Below are 26053 nucleotides of genomic sequence, written 5' to 3'. Positions count from 1 at the left end.
TTTTTGATAGACAGTTTGATAGGTGTAGGCCCTCTTATACCCCATGATTGATGGTAGCTTGATATTGTAGAGTGAGCTTATGTTTGGGTATGGTTCTGACTTGTTTCCCAGCTCCACCTAAGGGTCTAGTACCACTGAGTGGATCAGTTTGCCAAATCAAGAGCAATTGATTCCTCACCATGGCTGTGTACCACTATTGCACTTGTGTGGATATCACATCTGGTTAATTGTTGCTACTTAGGTTAAACAATGTGTTGTTTGGACAGATCTTGGTCACTTCCCCCAGTCACCTATGTAGCGCCTTCTGGCACTAGACACGCTGACTGTCTGGGGACTGACTCTCCTGGCTTCCAGCCATGTCATTCCATTTTACGCGTCAGCTGCGTATGGAGTCTTCAGCAATAGGGTCTTACCACTGGCCTTTGGTGGGTCATCAAGTACTCTGACAGAAGTCTGTCATTGTTTTGGGAAACCTTGTAGGTTTCTCTGATCAAAAGCTCATTGTGGATGGTAGGCCCAAGCTGAAAGTGGGGGTTACAGGTCAGTGTCCACTAAGAAATTGAGGAAAAAGATAACTAATATACAAGAGTTAGAGAGGAGAGAGATAGAGGGGAGAGGGGGAGAGGGAGGGTAGGAAGATGTGGGAGATTTAGGTCCGTCTTTATCCTACCCTCTCCAGTGTCTTGTGGTTCAGGTGTTTCCTGTAAGGGACTAGTGAAGGTTCAGCCATTTGGTCTGTCTTTTAGGAAGTAGAATTTTATGGTACCATTGCCGTTTGGGTCCGGATTACTGTTTTCAAACCTTTGATTCCCTCCCCCCCCCCCATTCATCTTATTGTTTAGCCCATGAGGAACTTGCTGGGTATGTAAGGCATCTTGGGCAGATTCAGGTTAGGTGTTGCAGATGAGTGAGATTATGTGTCGATTTTTTTTGGTGATTGGGTAAGTTTGCTGAGAATGATCTGTTCCAGGTTCAACCATTTTTCCTCAAATTTATGTCGTTTTTTCTTACTGCTGTATAGAATTCCATTGTGTAGATATACCACATCTTTGTTATCTATTCTTCTAATGATGGACATCTGGGTTGATTCCAGCTTTTAGCTATTACAAATTGAGCTGCTACAAACATGGTTGAGCAAATCTCTCTGGCTTTTGGTTTGAAGGTTTTAGGGTACATGCCCAGTAATGGTATAACTGGGTCTGTTGGTATTACTATAGTCAGCTTTTTCAGGAGTCTCCATATTGCTTTCCAAAGTGGTTGTAGCATCCTGCATTCTCACCAACAGTGAATGAGTGTACCTGCTTCTCCACATCCTCGCCAGCATTTATTTTCATTTGACCTTTTGATGTTGGCCATCCTTATTGGGGTAAGGTGGAATCTCATAGTTGTTTTAATTTGCATTTCTCTAATGATTAGGGATGATGAACATTTTCTTAGGTGTGTGCTTGCCAATTGTATCTCTTCCTCTGTGAATTGCCTGTTTAACTATGTGCCCCATTTTGTGAGTGGGGTATTTGTCTTCTTATTATTTAGACTTTTGAGTTCTTTGTAAATTCTAGAGATAAGGCCTCTATCAGTTGGATAACCTGCAAATATTTTCTCCCATTCTGTGGGTATTCTATTGGCTTTGCTTATTATATGCTTGTCTGTAAAGAAACTCTTCAGCTTCACATGATCCCAATGGTTGAGTGACTGTTTAAGAACTTGAGCCACTGGGGTTTTATTCAGGAAGTCTTTTTCCATTCCTATATCATGGAAAGTACTTCCTAAATTTTCTTCCAGTAGTTTTCAAGTTTCTGGTCTTATGTTGAGGTCTTTGATCCATTTGGATTTGAGTGTTGTGCATGAAAAAATAAACGAGATTGACAAACCTCTGGCCAATTTGATCAAGCAAAAAAAGGAGAGACTCCAAATTAACAAAATTCAAAATGAAAAAGGAGAGATCACAAGAGACATCAGTGAAATCGGCAGAATCATCAGGACTTATTTCAAAAACCTCTACTCCACAAAACTGGAAAATGTGGAGGAGATGGATAAATTCCTGGATGCATATCATCTACCAAAGCTAAACTCAGAGCAGATCAACCACCTCAATGAACCCATCACGCTCATGGAGATAGAAAAAGTAATAAAAAAAACCTCCCAAAAAAGAAGAGTCCAGGACCAGATGGATTCCCAGCCAAATTTTATCAAACCTTCATGGAAGAACTCAAACCAATCTTCCTAAAACTGTGCCACACAATTGAAGAACAGGGAAAACTACCCAACTCCTTCTATGAAGCTAGTATCACCCTAATCCCAAAACCAGGCAGAGATGCCACAAGAAAAGAAAACTATCAGCCTATTTCCCTAATGAACATAGACGCAAAGATCCCCAACAAAATTCTCGCAAACCGAATCCAACAACACATCAAAAGCATTGTCCACCTTGACCAAGTGGGTTTTATCCCAGGAACACAAGGGTGGTTCAACATACGAAAATCTGTCAATGTAATACACCATATAAACAAGCTTAAACATACAAATCACAGAAAATCCAGTCTTAGGGTTTGACTCAAGACAAAGAAAAACATAAAACCACAAAAGAAGTAAGATATAAAAATGTGTAATTCATAATAAGTGGAAGTAAGAAACATCCTAAAAGTACATCAATAGGTAAATTGTGGTCCATCCATATAATGGAACCCTACTGTGTAAAAACAGAATCCAAACTATGCATGTGTACAAAACTGTGGACAACTACTAAAAATAGTGGACTGATCTAAGACATGGGCTTTCACTGACAGATATAGGGATGTAGGCAAAAGACTTGACATTTCTAGGACAACTCTAATTCAGGCCCGAGCTCTTTCTGCTTTCTAGTTCACTAATATGTAAAAAGCCCCATGGCAAACTCATAACAACTCAGATGGAGCCCCGGCAGCCATACATCCCTGCATTGGCAGTATCCTCTGCAAAATGGGCCAAAAGAATCCTTTCCTCCATTAAATTGTTTCTTGTAGGTATTGCATCACAATAGTGAAAATGGTCACAAATGCATTCCTCTTACCCACAGGAACAAGAGACATGAGCCATAATCATCTTGGCTAGTTCTTCTCATGCATTTTAAAATATGATGTTAGTGGATCCTATGTTCATAGTTTTCAAATGCAATTGTACTGACAATTGAGTTTCCTTACATTTCAAGTCACATCATTACCTGTATGTCTAGTTTGGCCTTGCACGATCTCATTGGACTATGGTGAAAAGGTTAAGTGTCAATTTCAGCCCTCTTCTCTAATTTCTTTTTTCTGGCAGAGGCGCCACTTTTAACAAGGTTTAAAATAAGGCCTGGTTAGATTTAGCCTGACTCTATGCCTTTGTTTGACTCAAAGATCAAAAAGATATTTTAAGGGCATTGTCTCAAAGATGGACAAAGCCAGTGGAGATAATATTGTGGCCATGGAGGTCATTTAAGAAAGTCAGTGTTGTGTTAAAGGATGGTAGTGAATGCCTTTAATCCCAGAATTTGAGAGGCAGATGTAGGAGGATCACTGTGTGTTCAAGGCAAGCATAAGGCTATATTATGAATTGGATCAGCCTGACCTTGACGGATATCTACCCTCAAAAAAAAAAAAAAAAAAGCCAATGGTGAAGTACAATTGACTATTAACTCCATCCTGAAAACTAAGGCTTTGCTTCCTTGGGATATTCCTAAAATTGAGCACAATGGGCATAGTGTAATTGGCCTTGTCCTTCACATCATGGAATTTCTCTAGCAGGACCCCTTTGCTTGGGAACTACAATGTATTGATACTCTTCTTTCCTGACTATATACCCTCCCCCCTGTTTTACCATAGATGGTCTCCAACATGTTTAGAAAGCTCTCCCTCTACATCTCCTGAGTCATGTATCTTTCTTGGAAGAGGGTTTCTTGTAATAAACTTACATGTCTGACTATGTCTTGATGCCTGAAGGACTTGCCCTAGGACAGGCTGACTGCAAGAAAGGGGACAGCAGGATGTCAGGGTTAGTGTCTGGATCACTCACTGGATGGTGTGTCAAGCAGCACCTATCTAAAGTAAAATGTAGACACAGGTAGTCTTTGGCACAGGTGGATGACAATTTCACATTTGAGGACCTCGGAAAAATGACCTAGTGAAGAATAAGACCATTGTTTGCACAATAACTGATGAAATTTAAGGATATAGAGGAAACAGTGCCAACAAGAAGGATGCATCTGGCTATATTTTAATAAAACTACTTTTAAAATGTTTGCATAGGGTTCGATGTACTGGCTAATCCATTTAATCACAGCACTACGGATGCTATGGTAGGAGGTGTGGTAGGCTAACTGGGATAATTTAAATGTATGACCCCACAGACTTAGATGCTTTATTAAAATTGAGCACGCAACATCAGTCCCTAGCAGGTTCATTCTTGCTACAGGTGTTGGATCAACAGGGGAAAAACTAAGGTGTGCTTGTGAGAAGATATGAGTCCATCTGTAAGGTCCATTTGAGGGAGACTCTAAGTCCAACCCTACTAGGAGTATTCAGAACAGTTGGAAATCCAGCTATTTGTGCTTCTCCTTTGATCTATGGAAATAAACAGCTTTTCCAAAATTTATGGAGTTTCCCTTGGATTTTATTAGCCTGAAACAAACCACTTTCCCCGCTAAGCTGTGTCTGGCTGGATGGTTTCCCCAGCACATGGAGCTGACTTTCACAGCAGGATTGCTTTGAATTCAGCCCAGCCTGGGATACAAAGTGAGTTCCAGATCAGCCTGAGTTAGAGTGAGACCCGGACTCATTAAATAGAAGCAAAATGTCTTTGGACAGACCAGAACATGATATTGTAATGCTAATATGCGAACACTCAGGCAGTAGAGGAAGGACTGTGAAGTTAAATCTTTCCAGATTATTAGAATAATCTCCCAACCTCAAGATCTTTAACTCTTTCCCAATTGCAGTCTCTTCTGCTCTATAAGGCACAATGCCACACAGTAATAAAATTGAAACATTAGTTGGCAGATATTTAGGCAGCATACAAGAATCCACAAGTGCGCTTACAGAAAAAAAAATCCAAGTGCAAAAGTACACTTGACAGGGTAGAATTTATTTTTAGGAATGCAAATCTACTTGTGTGTTCAAAACAACCAGGGTACTCTACCAAGAGCCTCAAAAGAATACATCCATGGCCACATCACATAATGCAGATAAAATGACTGACAAAATCTAATATGGATTAAATTTAAATATTCTTAATGAATACAAAATGAAGGTACTAGATTGAGGTAATAAGGAACACCTACAATAAGCTGGCAGCAAATACCATGTTTCATGGTGAAATAAATGCATTCCCCTAATTTTGAAAGCAAGGATAGAAAGTAACTTTTGTCTCATTTTCAACTTAGTACTAAGACAGCTAGTTATTACAATATAGGAAAAAATACAGAAAGTCATTCAGATTACAAAAGAAGAAATATAACTGACATATTTTACAGATGATAAGCAGAAAATTCCAAGTAAATCGAAGAAACTGCCTACCAAACAACAGATAACAACATCTCAGAACATAAAACCCTATTTCCATATAATTGTAGTAAACAAATGAGAAACAAAATTAATACATATACAACAAATTTAAATGTATAGCTTAGGGTATATGCTTAGCATTCATGGATTCACTCCCCAGCACCTCATACTGATAGAAAACAAACATTTATAGAATAATTGTCCAGAAAAAAAAAATTGGCACTAAAAATCTAGTAAAATCCTAAAAAGTTAAAGTAAATCTACCCTATGATGACTGGGAAAACACAAGCACATATATTCCATTCAAATCCTTAACCCAAGATGAGAATGAGATTATCAAAAGGTTAATCATCAGCATTTAGGATGTTTGATGGGCATAATTTTTTTTACTCATAAAACATTCATTGAAAGCTTTCATTTGGTGTCCATAACCACACATGCCATAGGTTTCTAATTTTATTTCATGGCATCATCTTACTGTAGCCTAGGATGACCTGAAACTCACTCTGTAGCTATAGGCTAGCCTTAAACTACCCCCAGTCCTATCTCAGCCTCCCAAGTAATGAGAATAAAGGTGTGTGCCACCACCCATGATTATATGCAATAGGCTTTGATTCATTTGTTTTAAGCATGCATTACTACCCACCTCATCACTTATGTGCCAATATGCAGGGGTGGCTACATCTTGCCTCACTGGTTGATTTTATAGCTTGGAGTTACCACTGCTTGTAAAGAATGTAGATGGGTTTTTCCCCAACAACAGCTCACACAGTGCCTTCTGTCACAGTGGTAATGATCTCAGAGGGACATGGCTTTGATTACATTTTCTACCTTATTTTTCAGTTTCCTGTGAGCACAGCCTGTGATGTATTTAGCAAAATGGTCTTACCATCTAGTTATGGTATGTAACCAAACAGTGGCCATGACCTGAAATGTTTTTTTACAAGAGGTCCCTCTGGGATCAACAATATATTTTCCTATTACAATGAAGAATCTGAGGGTAGATATTTACAGGAAAATTAAGAAAACTGCAGAGTTCAAGGTAGAATATGCCAAATATATGTGAGGTAAAGTACTTCTGGCAGGACTCCATGAGGGAATTTGCTAGGTGTATATGAGGTAAAGAACCTATGTACTCCATGAGGGAATGTGTCTAGTGTGAGGTAAAGGACCTAAGCAAAACTTCCTTCAGGGAATGTGTGTACTGTGTTTCAGGAACAGGTGGAAGGCAATGAGTCTGAGGTGGGAGCAGGTGATAGAAAAGCTACAGAATGCATAGTAGGAGGTGACTGAAGGTGAAGTTTTAAAACTCTTGTGAGGAATACTTTAATATTATTGATTCTCCTGACATTTGAGTTAATTTCATGAGTTATTTTTTAAACACTATTTGTGGCTTGGAAATACACTCATGAAATCATATTAACAACTTTACAATCAGCGGTGTGCCATATGCAATCTGTTGTTTTTCATAACTATGTCAGCCACATTCTTTTTTTCCCTAACTCTTTGGGATATTTTCAGAATGTTAACACTTTTACCCATCTCCTGTTTTGTTTTGTTTTTTTTTTAGGTAAAGTTCAATAATATGATACATGAGAGAACACAAAGAATATTTTATATATTTGCTGGCCATTCTGTTGCACAGAACGTGCCTTTTCACCAGCTGCCTTTGTGAGTCTTGCAGTGCACATTTAATACCTGTTTCTGGTATGCTTCACGGACATTGGAAACCATCCTCATCCATTAATCCATGTGTACTGAAGGCCAGTTGATCTCTTAAGATTGAATGGGATGCCTGAGGAAATCAAGCCTTAGCATACAAACAGGTTCTCTTTCTATTCTGCAAACAGCTGTTGTTGGACTGCCTAAGCCACAGTGTAATGACTGACACAAATACCATACAAAATATGTATTAATTCTATCAGTACTGGTGTGTAGAGGACCATGACCAACACAAATATCTGCAAATAAACGTACATTGAGTTTTTCTTTTCCTAGTTGCATCCTATTTTTTCCCCTATTTTATTTGTCTTACTTCTCCAGCCAAGATTTCCAGCAGCCTAATTAATAACAGAAATATAACCTTTGTTTTGTTCCTAATATTATTGGAATCGATTTTAATTTTGTACCTATTAAGAACAGTGTCAGCTAATAGTTTTTGTGTGTAGTGATTACTATGTTAAAACATATCCGTATGTATCAGTCAGCTTTATGCTGCTGAGATGAACTTCCAAAACATGTACAGTTCATACTAGAAACATAAGTGTTTGAATCTTGCAGACAGAGAGGAAGTTCCACAATTGGGGAAGAAACAGGCCTCTGTTCACAAGTCCACACATAAAGAAAAGAAACAATCAGCATCATAAGCGAGCACACGCAGGATACACCCATAGTGACATCAAATTACAAGCTTGAATAAAACTGAATCTCTTGGTGATATCTATTCAAACTACCATGCTTTGCCACTGGGACAATAGATTTATAGACATCTTCATTGTAAATTGTATTCAGTCAAATATCAAATGCCGCATCACCTTATCTAAGACCTAAGATGAGTTCTTAGCTGTGAGTCCTGTAAAATCAACAGTTATATAATTTTAACACATAAAAGCACGAGTAAATATTTCAATTGGCTATACAGCATAACGAGGAGTCTCTAGACCATTGCAAACACATTAACCATAGATGAAAAATCCAACATTTGCAGTTCAAGTCCAATACCATGACCAGTGAATGAGTGTCCAAAATTTTCAATGCTGTACCACCAGTTGTGGGCAAGAGAGATGGAGAATGGACATGCCAGGCCTTTACCTGCATTCAACAAACTGCAGATGCATTTGACACTCTGCATCTGAATTTATGTAGGTAGTGAGGAATTGAACATTGGTCAATGGGACTCGCAGGCAAGTGCCATAGTCACTGAGCCATTTTGCCCACCCCACAACTTGCATTATTACGTAGGTACTGAGGAACCAAAGTAAGGCTCTCATGTTTTTATGATATTCACTTTACCCAGTTAGCCATCTGCCAAGTCCTTTAAAATTTCTTTAACAATCATTTTTAAGATATAATTCTTACATGCATAACATTTTATATCAATTACATACATTAAAAATTAAATAACTACTGGGTGTAATGACATTTCCCTTTAGTTCCAGCATTTTGGAGACAAAATAACTGAGCGTTAGAGTCTAGCCTGAAACTCTATAATGAACTCCAAGTAATGAATGAATGTGAACAAAATGAAGTGAACAAAAATGAGAGGCTAGAATAGAAACATTCAACCATCCAAATTCTTCTCCTCGTCCACTTATACTCATGACCACTTTATGATTCCATGAGGTTTTCAGTCTTACTTTAAAAACTCTGTAGTATTTAGCAAATATATTATTCAAAATTCAAAAATCCATCATCTAAATAGAGACCTTAGAAAGTATATTAACTTTGAGACTTATGAACTCAAAGTATATTTACTTATTTCCAACATACAATGACACAGCAATAAAAGGAATACTATGGAAACACTGAAGAAATATAAATGGGAAAACAATCAGGACAAACATCAAATCTTGCAGCTTTATATTGGAAAACTAAGCAAAAAATTTACTAGTCTCCTATTTAAAACCCTCTAGTCATGAACACTAGCTTTGTTGGAGAAATCAAACTATGGCAGCATGAGCAGCATTTCTGGGCAGCAATTCCCAGAAAATTGGAATGCCTACAATGAAACATTTTTCATGTTCATAGCTCCATTTTTGACATGATAGGGTTTCCACACAAGATCTTCAAAACTTCCATTATTGGTAAGGTGGCAATCTGAATAATTAGTCTGCTTCCTGACCCCCTTTTCCTGCCTTGGTTGGATTTGCAAAACCAATATAAAATGAGTGACAAAATTTATAAATACAGGAAAAATGAAGCCCACTTTGAAGGACAATAAATAAAATGATGCTTACACATCTTGAAATCCAAAACTTCTCAAATTGCACATACCGGAGAACAGATTATATCTTTCAAGTTCAACAACACTTGAGTTCCCAGGAACTGGTCTCAAGACAAGTGGTTAGTACACAAAATACTCACAAAATTTCTTAGGCCCGACCTTTCATTCTGCTTTTAGGCTTTTCAAACATATCACAATTGCTCATCAAGCTATGGTCACATCAGTACGTGTCTCAAGTTGTTTTCAAAATCATTCCATATGCTTCCCACAAGCAAATTCCAAAAGAAGAAAATTAACATTTTTTCAGAAGTTCACTAAGCTAAGACATAAAGAATAAAGTATATGATTTTTTTTCAGATTCATAAATATCATCTACAGGCAATCTCTGATGTAAAGATTGTACTAGTTTGCTCATGGATTTTCTCTCTTTTATTGTCTATATATTGTCATTTCAGGGGAAAAAATAACTGAGTTTTTATTTTGTAACTTTGCAATTGTACAAATGTTCTCGTGTCAAATTATATAAAACTCTCTGGAGATATATACACCTATACATACAGACACGTACACATTTTGAGTTCTATAACAGGTAAATTGTGAGTTTTCTTAGATTGCTCACATTCATAGGAATTCTGTTTTCATGATTTCTCTGCTGCATATTGAGAAGAGGAATTGAATTTTTCACACATTCATTAATTTCTATGGTTTTTAGCTGGTAAGAGTTCTCAGAGGAATGTCTTACAAATTCATAAATTGTGACTCATAAACACATTTTGAAGTCTATAATGGGTATATTGTAAGCCTTGGTAGCTTGTTCACATTCATAGGAATTCTGTTTTCATGATTTCTCTGCTGCATATTGAGAAGAGAAAGGGAAGTTTTCACACAGTCATTATATTCCTATGGCTTTTATCTGGTAAAAGTTCTCAGAGGTATGTCGTCCAGATTAATGAGCTGTGACTTCTGGTAGAAAGCATTTCATCCTACATTACTTTGATAAGGCTTATTATCTACAAAACTTCTCTGACACATGAATCATGACTTATGGAAGAAAGGTTTCCCAAAATCATACATACACAAAACTGTGTGACTTCACTGAGGAAGAATGATTCGTGACTTCCAGCAGAAAGCTTTACCACGTTCATGTGGCTTCTTTCCTGTTTGGATTCTATGATACTGTTGGCCACTGCCAAGAAAACATTTCAATCTTCATTTTGCCCATGTAGCTTTTGATCTGAATGAATTTTGTGATATCTATTGACATGACTTGAAAGTAAACACCTATATCCACTGTACTCATTTAAATTCTCCCCTATGAGGTCTCTGATAAGTAGTAAGTGATGACTTGGAGATGAATGTTTTCCCACATTAATTCGATTTCTCTTAACTGTGAGGGCTGTAATGCATAGGGACCTGTGACTGGGATATAAAAGGTTTTTATATGTTCATATGGTTTCTCTCCTGTGTGAGTTCTCTGATGTACATTGAGATGTGGCTTGTAGATGAAACCTTTATTGCATTCAGTACATTAATATGATTATCTGTTTGATTTCCCTGATGATAGAGATATATGATTTGCAGATGAAGGCTTTACCACATTCAGTACAATATTCATATGGCTTTCCTTAATGCATATGAAGATCTGCCTAGGTAATGAAAGCTTCCCCACGTGAAGTATATTCACATGGGTTCTCACCTGTGTGAGTTCTCTGATGTTTATTAAGATTAGCCTTGGTAATAAATGTCTTCCCACATTCAATACAATCATGCGACTTTTCACCTGTGTGAGTTCTATGATGCATAGTGAGATGTGACTTAATGCTGAAAACTTTCCTACATTGGGTACATTCATATGGTTTTTTTCACCTGTGTGAGTTCTCTGATGCACAGTGAGTTTTGACTTGCACACAAACCCTTTCCCACATGCACTGCATTCATAAGGCTTTTCAACTGTATGAATTATGCGATGCATACTGAGTTTTGATGTGCAGGTAAAAGCTTTTCCACATAGAGTACATTCATATGGCTTTTCACCTGTGTGAATTCTCTGATGCACAGTGAGGTCTGACTTGAAGATGAAAGCTTCACCACATTCATTACATTCATATGGCTTTTCACCTGTGTGAGTTCTCTGATGCACAGTGAGCTGTGACTTGCAGATGAAAGCTTTACAACATACAGTACATTCATAAGTCTTTGCACCAGTGTGAGTTTTCTGATGCTTATTAAGATCTTATTTGGTAATGAAAGCTTTTTCACATGCAGTACATTCATATGGCTTTTCACCTGTGTGAGTTCTCTGATGCACAGTGAGATGTGACTTGGAGAAGAAAGCTTCACCACATTCATTACATTCATATGGCTTTTCACCTGTGTGAGTTCTCTGATGCACACTGAGCTGTGACTTGCAGACGAAAGCTTTACAACATACAGTACATTCATAAGGCTTTGCACCAGAGTGAGTTTTCTGATGCTTATTAAGATCTGATTTGGTAATGAAAGCTTTTTCACATGCAGGACATTCATATGGCTTTTCACCTGTGTGAGTTCTCTGATGCACAGTGAGATTTGACTTGAAGGTGAAAGCTTTACCACATTCATTACATTCATATGGCTTTTCACCTGTGTGAGTTCTCTGATGGATAGTAAGCTGTGATGTGGAGATGAAAGGTTTCCCACATGCAGTACATTCATATGGCTTTTCACCTGTGGGAGCTCTCTGATGCTTATTAAGAATTGACTTGATAATGACAGCCTTCCCACATGTAGTAGGTTCGTGTGATTTTTCACCTGTGTGAGTTCTCTGATGCACAGTGGGATCTGACTGAAAGATAAAGACTTTACCACATTCAGTGTACTCATATGTCTTCTCACTTATATGAATTTTCTGATTTTTCTTAGGATCTGACTTTGCAAGGAAAGTGCTCCCACATACATTACATTGATAGGACTTGCCAATGTGTAAGGTCTCTGGTGCACAGTGAAATATGACTGGGAGATGAAAGGTTTCCCACATTCATGTGGTTTCTCACCTGTGTGAATAGGTTTATGCTTCATGAGCTGTGAACTGGAGTTCAAGGTTGTACACAATTCATACAACTTCTCACCTGAGATTTCTTCTTCATGACAATTGTGATGTAACTTGTGATACAAAGCATTTTGGCATTGTTTTACATCATCAGTCTTTATCCAGTACATTTTCTGCTCACTTTTTAATTCTGAGAAATATAAAGGAACTTATTACATTCCTAATATTAAGTAAAAATTTGACTCAAAAAGACTTCCTAGTATTTGGAAAGGTATTATATTGTGAGAACATATAACTCACAATAATTACATTACTTATATTAATGCAACTTTTCACATGACTTCTTTACTATTATCTAAGGTGGATTGCTTGACTGGAGACATTATCTTATACAAGGTGCATATTCAGAAAATGTGTTCCTATATTCACACAATATATTAAAGATGTCTAAGTGACTCTACATTTGTTTGCATTTATTGCCTCCTCAAATCAGTTCTGGTCTAATTTTTCTAACAACAGCAATTCTCTTTTGTGTTAGGTTATTCACCAATATAATATTCAGTATGAAGAGATGGCTTTTAGGGGTTAAGGTGCTTGCATGAGAAGCCTAAGGACTCATGGTCAACTATCCATATCTCACATAAGTCAGATGCACAAAGCTGAGGCAAGCACAAGGTCACAAATGCCCAACATGTGGCCAAAGCATCTGGAGTTTTATTGCATTGGCTGAGGTCCTGGTGTGTCAATTTTCTCTCCGTCTTTACCTCTTCGGTGAATAAAAGAGGTTTTTTAAACTTAATTTTCAGTGAAATGACCTACTGGGTGTAAAGTTGTTTTATTTCTTTCACTTGCAGTTCCTTGCCAATGTGTTTACCAATCATTTTACCACACATTTAATGGATGCTGTATTATGCAGATGTTTGGTTTATTTCCCAAGATTAGAGAAGAATTCTACTACAATAACATAGGACATGTTTGTTTTTCATTTTATCTGTTTATTTGTTTCTACTCTCTCCCCTACCACCTTTGTCCATGGTTCATATTTATGATAGGTTTTGTTTGTTTCTTATATGTTTATATGTTCACATGTGTTTGTGAGTTTGTAAAGGTATAGTACTAAATGCATGTTTTCAAGCTTTGGTGTCAGTCACTGCCTTTAACCTTGTGTGACAGTGCCTCCTGTTTTCAACTACTTTGTATGCCATGATTCAGGCCTATGTGCTTTGAGGGAATTCTCAGTGTACTGGATGATTCTAAGGATCTTAATTCTTGATTATGCAAAAAGCACATTACATGAATGAGTGATTTCCCCAGCAAACGTTTCCTTTAATAAGAAATGTGGACAAGATTGTCTTATATTTTTCAATTGCTTCTATCTAATGATAATAGTAGATGAACATTGTTTTCAATCATTGTTATTCTGAATGAAGAAGAAATGGCGAATGAGGATGTTAATTAAAAAAAAGGCTGCATGATAAAGAATGAAAAGATACACTAGAATACAAGAGCAAAATAATAGTAAGTAAAATAAAGAGGGTTAAAATAAAAATATGAAAAGCATCACAACATAAAATAAAGTGAAAACAAAGTTATTAATGTTGAAAAATAACAAATTGGAGAACACCTATATCTATCTGTTCTCCCAAATGGTTGTTTTGGGAAGTAATGGTGTTTCACCTGTAGCTAGATATATTCATTCTTTGCTCACTGTTGAAATTTGTGGTGTATGTGCTGATGGATGACCTCATAAGCAAGGTCAGTGGCAGTTCTGTACCCAAAAAATGTATTTTCTTCTTTTTTAAAATTATTTAAGAGTGAGAGACAGACAGACAGAGAGAGAGAGAGAGAGAGAGAGAGAGAGAGAGAGAGAGAGAGAGAGAGAGAGGGAGATAGGCAGTTAGAGAAAGCAAGAGAAAGAATGGTTACGGCAAGGCCTCCAGCCACTGCAAACGAACTCCAGACACATGTGCCTCCTTGTTCATCTGGCTAAGGTGGGTCCTGGGGAACCAAGCCTCTAACTGGTGTCCTTAGGCTTCACAGGCAAGTGCTTAACTGCAAAGCCATCTCTCCAGCCCAAAAATTGTGTTTTCATACAAAAGGACACACTTGAGATTAATATAACAGAGTCCAACATTTACTCTATATACAGACAAAAATAATAGACATCTCCCCTGTGTATCACACAATGACAAGCCAGAAAACAGGACTCTAGCTCAATTCAAAGACTTAAGTACCCAAGGAAAAATCAACTACATACATGGTAAGTGGTTAGGGTCCAACCATGTAATTGTCCTCCATTCAAAATTTTCAGATCCACATTATAACTCAACATGTGAAGCTACAAAGAATGTCTAAAGGCCAAGCAACATGATCAATAACATTCCATTATTAAACATCAATAAGCTATGTGGATAACTCTTCACTATGAAGGGTGAAATGCCCAAATACTTCTCCCTTGGGCCCCCTAATGAAAGCTTGATCAGAAAGTCTACACTTAACACCTTCAGATCAAATATTTTTTCTTGTGTTCATCTCCCACACATAAATATTCAATGTTCCAGTCCCCTGCATTATCAGTTTTCAGGTTTCAAAATTTCAAATGAAGGGAGGAGGGTACTTAATAGGTTGACATTGTATATATGTAAGTACAATGATTGTGATGGGGAGGTAATATGATGGAGAATGGAATTTCAAAGGAGAAAGTGTGGGGTGGAGGGAGGGAACTAACATGGGATTTTTTTTATAATCACGGAAAATGCTAATAAAAATTTAAAAAAAAAGAAAAAGAAAAAAAATTCAAATGTTTTCTTCTAGCATATCTCTAATGTTAGTCTGCTATTATACATTGAAGGTCAGCACATTGAACTGAACCTCTAAAATTAACCATTGTAAGAGACAAATATTTCTACTAATACTATAGATACCACTAGTTTGGCACAAGATTTCTTTCTATTGTACTTGTGTCTTTACCTTGTTTTTCTATAAAGAACATTAGAAGGGACTATTTTCTACTTTTCTTTGCACAATCATTCAGATTTCCTTCACATTAAAGCCTCAAATGCTCTTCATGTCTCTGACACATTTCTTATTCTTCATAAATCTAGTATACGTTTGTCACCTACATTCTTTTCATGGACTGTGGTGGTTTGAATAGAATAGGTGACCACCAATACATTCAGTTGATAATTTGTTTGTAGTTTGTATTCTGCAGCCACTTAGTTGGATTCAGTGCCATTGTGTGGATCTTAAGGTTTGGTGGTGGGTTTCAGACGTCAATCTAAAGATAGGCAAAGTGTGCCTAGCTGGAGTTCCTGAAGTGTGCTGTGTGGCTTTTGGCTTTTGCTGCCATTTATGGAACGTCCCCTTGATCTGTAAGCTTTAATAAATATCCCTTCCTCCGTAACTGTTCTTGGTCTGGAAGTTAATCTCAGCAAACCTGAAGCTGTCTGCTACATGGACATTTCACAAAAGGGTACTAGTCCCTTATGAAATCTCAGATGCTCTTTTCTTCTAAATTTCACAGGTGACTATAAATATCATTATGTTAAACACTCTATACAACAACCATTATAAAAAGGTGTTTCTTTTAAGGATTTTTTTCACAGCAGAGAAACTGTCTCTAATATTGAACACTAATATTGAAACATACAGAAAATGGACAAGTGAGAATTTAGGTACATGTAACACATAATATTTTCCAAGACCACCTGCATATGAAATTAAAATTGGGAATGCAAAAATATAACTAAGCATTTTTAGCAGGGCGTGGTGCCCACACCTTTAATCCTAGCACTCAGAAGGTATGGGTAGTGAATTCCAGGGCAGTTTGAGCTACAGTGAGATTCTACCTTGAAAAAACAAACACCAAAAAAACAGGGTCATGCTTTCTCCATGTCATAGCGTGTCTGTTTCACAAAATACCATTACTATCACAATTTCTGATGGGTTATCATCTCACTGACCTATATTATATGAACATATGACTTTACTTGCCTGGAATACTCTGAATCACATCTTCATTTACACTCCATGGTGCAAGTCCATGCTCCAACTTAAAGATCAAATCAGGTTTGGTAATACAGTTCCCTGTAATTGGGAAATAATGCACATATTATGCTGATGTTATATCAAGTGGACTTCTGTAAGATAACAGCTGAATTTCTACAACTGGCCTCAACTAGGTGAAATACAAGTTTAGCTTAGGTAAGTTTATACTCCTGGAGTTCATTAACTGGAAGTGACATTGAAAATTTCTCCCCAAATTACATTGAACACCATGATATATAATATGATTTTTTTTGTGTGATTTTTAACAGATAAGGACTCCCTCTAGCCCAGGTTGACCAAGAAGTGATACTGTAGTCCCAGACTGTCCTCATACTCATGGAGGTACGGCTACCTCAGCCTCCCACATTTTAGGACAAAAACTGTGTGGCACAATGCCCAGCCTAAGAAAATGATTTTTCAAAAATAAACAAATACAGCATGAAACTAGAAAGACAACAAATAACATTTATGATAGATGGAACAAAGAAAGAATGCTCAAAAAACAAGAGAGAAAGGTTATGGGAGAAGACTTTAACTCAAGAAATGATTTTAAACAGTAAAACAGCAAAGAGGATTCACAACGAAATTAATGACAGAAAATTCACGTCGCTATCTAAAAACAACTCATGTACATTAAGAAAATGGAAAGACTACAATGAATAATGGCCATTAAATTTATAAGAATTGCCCTTAAGTAAGTGACTGTATATAAAAACACTCTTCCTCTGAGTTTTTTGACTCTTCAAAAGGAATCCACACGTGTCGGTGGCTTCTTAATTGTTCAGCTGGAACCACAGGGAGGATCAGGAATGTGAACGGCATCTCAGCCTTTGTTTTAGGCCAAGCTCCCCAGATGAAGACCCAAAGACATCACTCTCAACCCAGGCAAACAAGCTGTCCGTTTTCGTGGTACTTAGCTGAAGAAATTTTATGCGCACCTTCTTCACCTGAGCCAAGGCAAGGCAACGGCTTCCTGCTGTACTTTTCAGTATTCTTTGATATACTGCATGTTTCACAAAAACAATAAAAGATGGAGGTTGATGTCAAGTGAGCAGCCTATGCTTTACTACCTTTTTAATTAATCTAATCTTAGTTGAAATTTAGCAGACTCTTCTTTTTCTTTTTCTTTTGCTCAATATACATATTCCAATATATATATTCCAAGTTCTGAAAGATAACAACTGTCAACCAAGGTTACTTTATCCTGCAAAGTTATCCATTCAAATAGATGGAGAAATAAGGACATTCCATGACAAAAGCAGGTTAAAGGAGTATTTGAACACAAAACCAGCTTTACAGAAAATACTTGATAGAATACTCCATGCTGAAGAAAAAGAAAAGCACACATATAAGGAACCTAGAAAAAACAAGCAATAATCAAATACTTGTTAAAAGAGCACAGGTAGAATCGGAACTACAAAAAAAAACAGGCAAAAATAAACACTTTTCAACGATATCTCTTAATATCAACGGCCTCAATGCCCCAACAAAAAGACATAGGTTTGCAAACTGGGTTAAAAAGCAGGATCCTACAATTTGTTGTATCCAAGAAACTCACCTGTCTACAAAGGATAGACATTATCTTAGGGTGAAAGGTTGGAAAATGGTGTTTCAAGCAAATGGGCCTAGAAAAAAAGCAGGGGTTGCTATCCTAATATCTGACAAGGTAGACTTCAGTCCAACGTTAGTCAAGAAAGATAAGGAAGGTCACTTTATATTGATTAAGGGCACAAGCCAAGAGGAGGACATTACAATCCTGAACATATATGCACCTAACGTGGGGGCTCCCAAATTCATCAAACAAACACTATTAGAACTAAGGTCACAGATAACACCAAAGACAGTGATAGTGGGTGACTTTAACTGCCCACTCACACCAATTGACAGATCATCCCAGGAAAAAAATAAACAGAGAGGCATCTGGACTAAATGAGGTCATAGAAGGAATGGACTTAACAGATATATACAGGACATTTCATCAAAAGGCTGCAGAATATACATTCTTTTCAGCAGCACATGGAACATTCTCTAAAATAGACCATATATTAGGACACAAAGGAAATCTTAACAAATTCAGGAAAACTGAAATAATTCCTTGCACTCTATCTGACCACAATGGAATTAAACTACAAATCAGTAGCAAGAAAGGCTATAGAGCATACACAAAATCATGGAAACTAAACAATACACTACTAAATAATGAATGGGTCAATGAAGAAATCAAAAAGGAAATCAAAAAATTTATAGAGTCAAATGATAATGAGAACACAACATACCAAAATCTCTGGGACACAATGAAGGCAGTTCTAAGAGGTAAATTTATAGCCTTAAGTGCCTATATTAAGAAATTAGAAAGGTGGGCTGGAGAGATAGCTTAGCGGTTAAGCACTTGCCTGTGAAGCCTAACGACCCCGGTTCGAGGCTCGATTCCCCAGTACCCACGTTAGCCAGATGCACAAGGGGACGCACGCATCTGGAGTTCGTTTGCAGAGGCTGGAAGCCCTGGTGCACCCATTCTCTCTCTCTCCCTCTATCTATCATTCTCTCTGGGTCTGTCGCTCTCAAATAAATAGTAAATAAATTTAAAAAAAAAAAGAAAGACATTAGAAAGGTCACAGGTAAACGACTTAATGAAAGTACTTAGTAGCAGAGGCCAGTAAGTTGAAAAGGAGACATAAAGGGTGGAGGAAGGAAGGGAGGAGGATACTTAATAGGTTGATATTGTATATATGTAATTACAATGATTGTAATGGGGAGGTAATATGATAGAGAACGAAATTTCAAATGGGAAAGTGTGGGGGTGGGGAGGGGGGGAATTACCATGGGACATATTTTATAATCATGGAAAATGTTAATAAAAATTTTAAAAAAAAGAAATTAGAAGGGTCACAAGTAAAAGAGCTAATGGTTCGCCTTCAAGCCTTGGAAAAAGAAGAACAAGGCAAAACAAAAGTCAGTAGATGGGAAGAAATAATAAAGATTAGGGCAGAAATTAATGAAATAGAAACAAAAAAACAATCTGAAGAATTAATGAAACAAAGAGTTGGTTCTTTGAAAGGATAAACAAGATTGATAAACCCTTAGCAAATCTGACCAAAAGAAAGAGAGAAGAGACACAAATAAAATCAGAGATGAACAAGGTAACATCACAACAGGTTCCACAGAAATTCAAAAAATCATAGGGACATACTATAAAAGCATATACTCCACAAAGTATGAAAATCTGAAAGAAATGGATGATTTCCTTGATCTATATGACCTACCTAAATTAAATCAAAATGAGATTAATCACTTAAATACACCTATAACAAATATGGAGATCTGAACAGTTATCAATATTCTCCCAACTAAAAAAAGCCCAGGCCCGGATGGATTCACTGCTGAATTTTACCAGACTTTTAAGGAAGAGCTAACACCATTGCTTCTTAAGCTTTTCCAGGAAATAGAAAAAGAAGAAATTCTACCAAACTCCTTCTATGAGGCCAGCATCACCCTGATACCAAAACCACGCAAAGATAGAACAAAAAAAGAAAATTACAGACCAATCTCCCTCATGAACATAGATGCAAAAATTCTCAACAAAATATTGGCAAACAGAATACAAGAGTATATCAAAAAGATCATTCACCCAGACCAAGTAGGCTTTATCTAAGAGATGCAGGGATGGTTCAACATACGCAAATCTATAAATGTAATACATTACATAAACGGGTTGAAGGACAAAAATCACATGGTCATCTCATTAGACGCAGAGAAAGCATTTGACAAAATCCAACATCCCTTCATGATAAAAGTCCTACAGAGACTGGGAATAGAAGGAACATATGTCAATATAATAAAGGCTATTTGGGCTGGAGAGATGGCTTAGCGGTTAAGCGCTTGCCTGTGAAGCCTAAGGACCCCGGTTCGAGGCTCGGTTCCCCAGGTCCCACATTAGCCAGATGCACAAGGGGGTGCACGCGTCTGGAGTTCGTTTGCAGAGGCTGGAAGCCCTGACGCGACCATTCTCTCTCTCTCCCTCTATCTGTCTTTCTCTCTGTGTCTGTCGCTCTCAAATAAATAAATAAATAAATAAATAAATAAATAAATAAATAAATAAATAAAAAAATAATAATAATAATAAAGGCTATTTATGACAAGCCTACAGCCAACATATTACTAAATGGGGAAAAACTGGAAGCTTTTCCACTAAAATCAGGAACAAGACAAGGGTGTCCACTGTCCCCACTTTTATTTAATATAGTTTTGGAAGTCTTAGCCATAGCAATAAGGCAAGAGACACACATAAAAGGGATACAAATTGGAAAGGAAGAGATCAAGTTATCATTATTTGCAGATGACATGATTCTATACATAAAGGACCCTAAAGACTCTACTACCAAGCTGTTAGAGCTGATCAAAACCTACAGCCATGTAGCAGGATACAAAATAAATACACAGAAATCAGTAGCCTTCATATATGCTAACAACAAACACACAGAAGATGAAATCAGAGAATCACTCCCATTCACAATTGCATCAAAAAAAAATAAAGTACCTTGGAATAAACCTAACCAAGGAAGTAAAGAATCTCTACAATGAGAACTTTAAAACTCTCAAGCGAGAAATTGCAGAACACACTAGAAAGTGGAGAAACATCCCTTGTTCCTGGATTGGAAGAATCAATATTGTGAAAATGGCAATCTTACCTAAAGCAATCTACACATTTAATGCAATCCCTATCAAAATTCCAAAGGCTTTCTTCATGGAAATAGAAAAAAAAATCCAAAAATTTATTTGGAATCACAAGAAACCTCGAATATCTAAAATAATACTGAGCAACAAAAATGAGGCTGGTGGTATCACCATACCTGATTTTAACCTATACTACAGAGCCATAGAAACAAAAACAGCATGGTACTGGCACAAAAACAGACACGTAGATCAGTGGAACAGAATAGAGGACCCAGATGTAAGCCCAAGTAGCTATAGCCACCTGATATTCGATAAAAATGCCAAAAATAGTCATTGGAGAAGAGACAGCCTCTTCAGCAAATGGTGTTTTGAAAACTGGATATATATCTGCAGAAGGATGAAAATAGATTCTTCTCTCTCGCAATGCACAAGAATTAAGTCCGAATGGATTAAAGACCTTAACATTAGACTAGAAACTCTGAAACTGCTAGAGGAAAAAGTAGGGGAAACCCTTCAACATATTGGTCTTGGCAAAGACTTTCTGAATACAACCCCAATTGCTCAGGCAATAAAACCACAGATTAACCACTGGGACCTAATGAAATTACAAAGATTTTGCACTGCAAAGGACACAGTGAAAAAAGCATAGAGGCAACCAACAGAATGGGAAAAAATATCTTCACCAGCTATATACCTGATAGAGGATTAATATCTAGGATATACAAAGAACTCTAAAAGTTAAATAATAAGGAATCAAACAAGCCAATCAAAAAATGGGCTGTGGAGCTAAATAGAGAGTTCTCAAAGGAAGAAATATGAATGGCATATAAGAATCTAAAAAAATGTTGTACGTCACTAGTCATCAGGGAAATGCAGATTAAAACTACATTGAAATTCCATCTCACTCCTGTCAGATTGGCCACTATCATGAAAACAAATGATCACAAATGTTGGCGGGGATGTGGAAAAAAAGGAACCCTTCTGCACTGCTGGTGGGAATGCAATCTGGTCCAGCCATTGTGGAAAACAGTGTGGAGGTTCCTAAAACAGCTAGAGATTGATCTACCATATGAGCCAGCTATAGCACTCCTAGGCATATATCCAAAGGACTCATCTCATTTTCTTAGAAGTACGTGCTCAACCATGTTTATTGCTGCTCAACTTATACTAGCGGGAAATGGAGCAAGCCTAGATGTCCCTCAACAGATGAGTGGTTAATGAAAATGTGGCACATTTATACAATGGAGTTCTACTCAGCGGTGAAGAAAAATGAAGTTATGAAATTTGTAGAAAAATGGATGGACCTGGAAAGTATTATAATAAGTGAGGTAACCCAGGCACAGAAAGCCAAGAGCCACATGTTCTCTCTGATATGTGGATCCTAGATACAGATGATTGGGCTTCTCCGTGAGAATGAAAATACTTAGTAGCAGAGGCCAGTAAGTTAAAAAGGAGACATAAAGGGTAGAGAAAGGAAGGGAGGAGGATATTTAATAGGTTGATATTGTATATATGTAATTACAATGATTGTAATGGCGAGGTAATATGATGGAGAATGGAATTTCAAATGGGAAAGTGTGGGGGTGGGGAGGGAGGGAATTACCATGGGATATATTTTATAACCATGGAAAAAGTCAATAAAAATTAAAAAAAAAAATTCTAACTTCCAGCCGGGTGTGGTGGCGCATGCCTTTAATCCCAGCACTCGGGAGGCAGAGGTAGGAGGATTGCCATGAGTTCGAGGCCACCCTGGGACTTCATAGTGAATTCTAGGTCAGCCTGGGCTAGAGTGAGACCCTACCTCGAAAAAACAAAAAAAAATAAATAAAAAAAAATCCAATTTCCAGTTCAAGGAGCTGTGATTTTGGAAAGTATCCCTTAGTTTGAGAAATTTGCAGCACTGAATCCTGCATTATGGTTTTGGTCATCTGTATAAGGATGCCTTTTATTATTTCATGGAAACATGTTTTTCTAAGTACCAGGAGGGATGTAGCCCCTAACCCTAAGAACTGATTTCTTGATTCCTTAACAGGGGTTTTGGGGTGAAAATTAAGTGCATATAAAAAAGTGTAATGAATATTGTGTAGGAAAGATGTCTCTGTGCTATAAACTTTTTTTTTGCAGGAAGACACTAAGGAACTGTGTCCTGGACTGTGAAGCCCTGGTGCCATTAGCCATTCACATGCATTAAGTTCTGTGAACTTGTATTTTCTTCTTGTACCCCATGAGGCTGGTTATGATCTGGACCAGCTTAACATTTTTTTTTAATTTACTTATTTCAGAGCAACAGACACAGAGAGAAAGGCAGATAGAGGGAGAGAGAGAATGTGCACGCCAGGGCTTCCAGTCACTGCAAACGAACTCCAGATGCGTGCGCCCCCTTGTGCATCTGGCTATCGTGGGACCTGGGGAACCGAGCCTCGAACCGGGGTCCTTAGGCTTCACAGGCAAGCGCTTAACCGCTAAGCCATCTCTCCAGCCCTTAACATTTTATATTAGGTTACTTCATTAGCTACTATAGTCAATATGGTCAAATTATTGTATAATAGAAAGTTATTTAAATTTTATTTTTCTACTGACATTTTTTTTTTAATTGTCAACATAATTGACTACAGGTCTCTGAAGTGTATATAAAAGTCTTAGTGCAACATCTTACAAATAGTTTTTCCTTTAAAAAATTAAACAAATCAATAGCTCTCTACATCATGCATGGGTAGTTTTCTTACCCTATCTCTTTTCTTCAACAATGAACGCAGAGAAACCATTGTTTGAAAAGAATATGAAAAGTTGCTACAGAAACACCCTGGTGAGAGGGCGTGAGCACGTCTGCGTCAGGGAGGGCCGGCACAGCGCAGGTTCTCATCAACGCAACACTGTCCAGTACTAAGCCGGGAGTATCCAGCAGTCTTCCGCTCTGAGCAACAATGTGCAATGAGGTCTCGCAGCCCCTGGAGGGCACCATCACCACTCATCTGGCACCACATTTCCATAGAAATGGCCACAGAAAAGTCCTGGGGTTTCTCATAAAAGCTCAAACAGCTCAACCTTTGATGGTATTCCCAGGCCCGCAGAAAATACACACAAAAACCAACTGTTAAAATACTGGCTTCGGTTTCTTTCGTCCTGTCAAACATTCTGCAATTGCTCCACACGTGTCTGTGCAACGCCTACTCTTTACTGCTGGGAACCAATTCGAACTGACGTCTTAGTCCCGGCAGCCCTCCGGCATCTGTCTATTCAGACAGGAACAGTCAGCCTAAAGATTTGGAGTCAGCGCTTTCCCACTGGACGCCCACACCCCTGAAATGAAGAAATGGAGCAAAAGACATTCTTTCTTCATGGCTGGGTCAGGTCGGTACCTCTTCCATGTTGGTGCAGCTTAAGTGAGAATCAGCAGGGCAGGCACCAGAGGGATAAGGTGGTGCTGCCCACCTGCCATCTCGGAGAACCGGAGTGTGGGGAGGGGAGGGGAGAGGTGGGTCTGTGAGCCTGGCAGTAGGCACAGCACCACTGAGCAGCCCACGCCCTGCGGACCTCTTGGAAAGATCTGCACCCACGGGGCTGGAGGGCGGGGGGTGGGGGTGGGGGAGTGGGGGAGGCTGTTCCACAGCCTCCCTTAAGAGATTCCTAGTGGATTTTACCAAATGGGGTCCATCTTGAGATTTATGAAGCGAGTTCCAAAAAGGACGATGGCACATTTGGCCAGTGAAGTGCGGGGAAGCAGGACATAAAGGCTTCCTCGCAGAGCGAGCAAAGGTAACGGTCAGCAATGACGTCACTCTGCGGCAGTTAGGACCTGGCCAATGGAGCAGACACACTAAAAAATAACCAAATAGCCTAAAATGGCAAAAAGATCCAAGAAAGAGAAGGGGAACCCCACCCAATATATGTGCTATATCCCAAGCCCAGGCCCTGCCTGGACCTTGCCAGGATGGTGAGGAAGAAGATGCCATGAGGTGTGGGCAGAGGTCAGTACCGATAAGGAAGATCCCAGTACTCAGGAAGGCTCGCTGGAAGGAGATGCAAAACCTGCTCCCAGGGAGGCAGACGTTCCTCCAGATGCTGCGGTGTCAGGATTTAGGAGCCACTGCCACACTATGCCAAGCTCAGCAAGGTGGCCCGGTGCCTCTACTGGGCAGGCAGGGTGACCACTGTGCTTGGCTCAGGGCACCTCTTCAGGCTCACCACAAATTCCCCTTGCGAATTTGGCAAAGCACCCCCACAGAGAAGCCACCTGCCCCAGGCCTCTGAGAGCGCTCCTGGCAACACCCAGCCTTCCTCGCCTTCTCTGCTCACTGGCTCATCATCAAAAAGGGCTGGGAAAGTGCGCTGCCTGGAGCTTCTGACCCACCCTCCAAGGTAGTTTCCTCATTTTCTGGCAAGGACAGAATAAAGCCTTTTTTTTGCCTCCCTGACAGGCTGGCTGAGCACCATCTACTCCTAATGGGGTTATGCAGGATTCTGCTTGCACATATGCAGTTCTTTGAAGCAGAATTCAATGCTTTCATCTTGACTACAAAGTCATTCCAACAACTCCACCTGAGGAAAAAGATAAGATACAAATTGGACCCACGCTACACACATTTTCCAAGTCTTGTTAAGAAAGTAAAAAAAAAAGTTTGGGTATATTTTGATCTGCGGGTGGCATTTTCAAATGTGCAAAAACAAAATGTCTTGGAAGAGATTCCTTGTTACTATATATAGTCACTCTTCCTCTTGCTATCAGTTGTATATAAGAGAAACTCGTCCACAACATTACTGGATCCGGAAGGGGTAAAACAAAGGGACCATAAAAGAGTACGTCACAAAGAATGAGAACCCTCGTCACATGTATCTGAGAATACA

At 38.4% G+C, this 26053-nt stretch overlaps 2 protein-coding genes across 2 annotated transcripts in view; both read right to left on the bottom strand.

The window, feature by feature from the left end:
• LOC123456301 (zinc finger protein 585A-like) overlaps window positions 1-26053 on the bottom strand; it is a 171875-nt gene that overhangs the window by 114890 nt on the left and 30932 nt on the right. The window lies entirely within an intron of this gene.
• Window positions 10772-24647, bottom strand: LOC123456291 (zinc finger protein 2 homolog). The gene is given in 6 exon segments (XM_045139088.1): window positions 10772-10968; window positions 11156-11318; window positions 11321-12450; window positions 12567-12677; window positions 16481-16573; window positions 24641-24647. Coding segments are annotated over 6 exon segments (1701 nt in total).

This window comes from Jaculus jaculus, chromosome 20, assembly GCF_020740685.1.
Source record: "Jaculus jaculus isolate mJacJac1 chromosome 20, mJacJac1.mat.Y.cur, whole genome shotgun sequence".
In the NCBI taxonomy this organism is placed as follows: domain Eukaryota; kingdom Metazoa; phylum Chordata; class Mammalia; order Rodentia; family Dipodidae; genus Jaculus; species Jaculus jaculus.
This window is presented reverse-complemented; position numbering and strand designations above follow the sequence as displayed.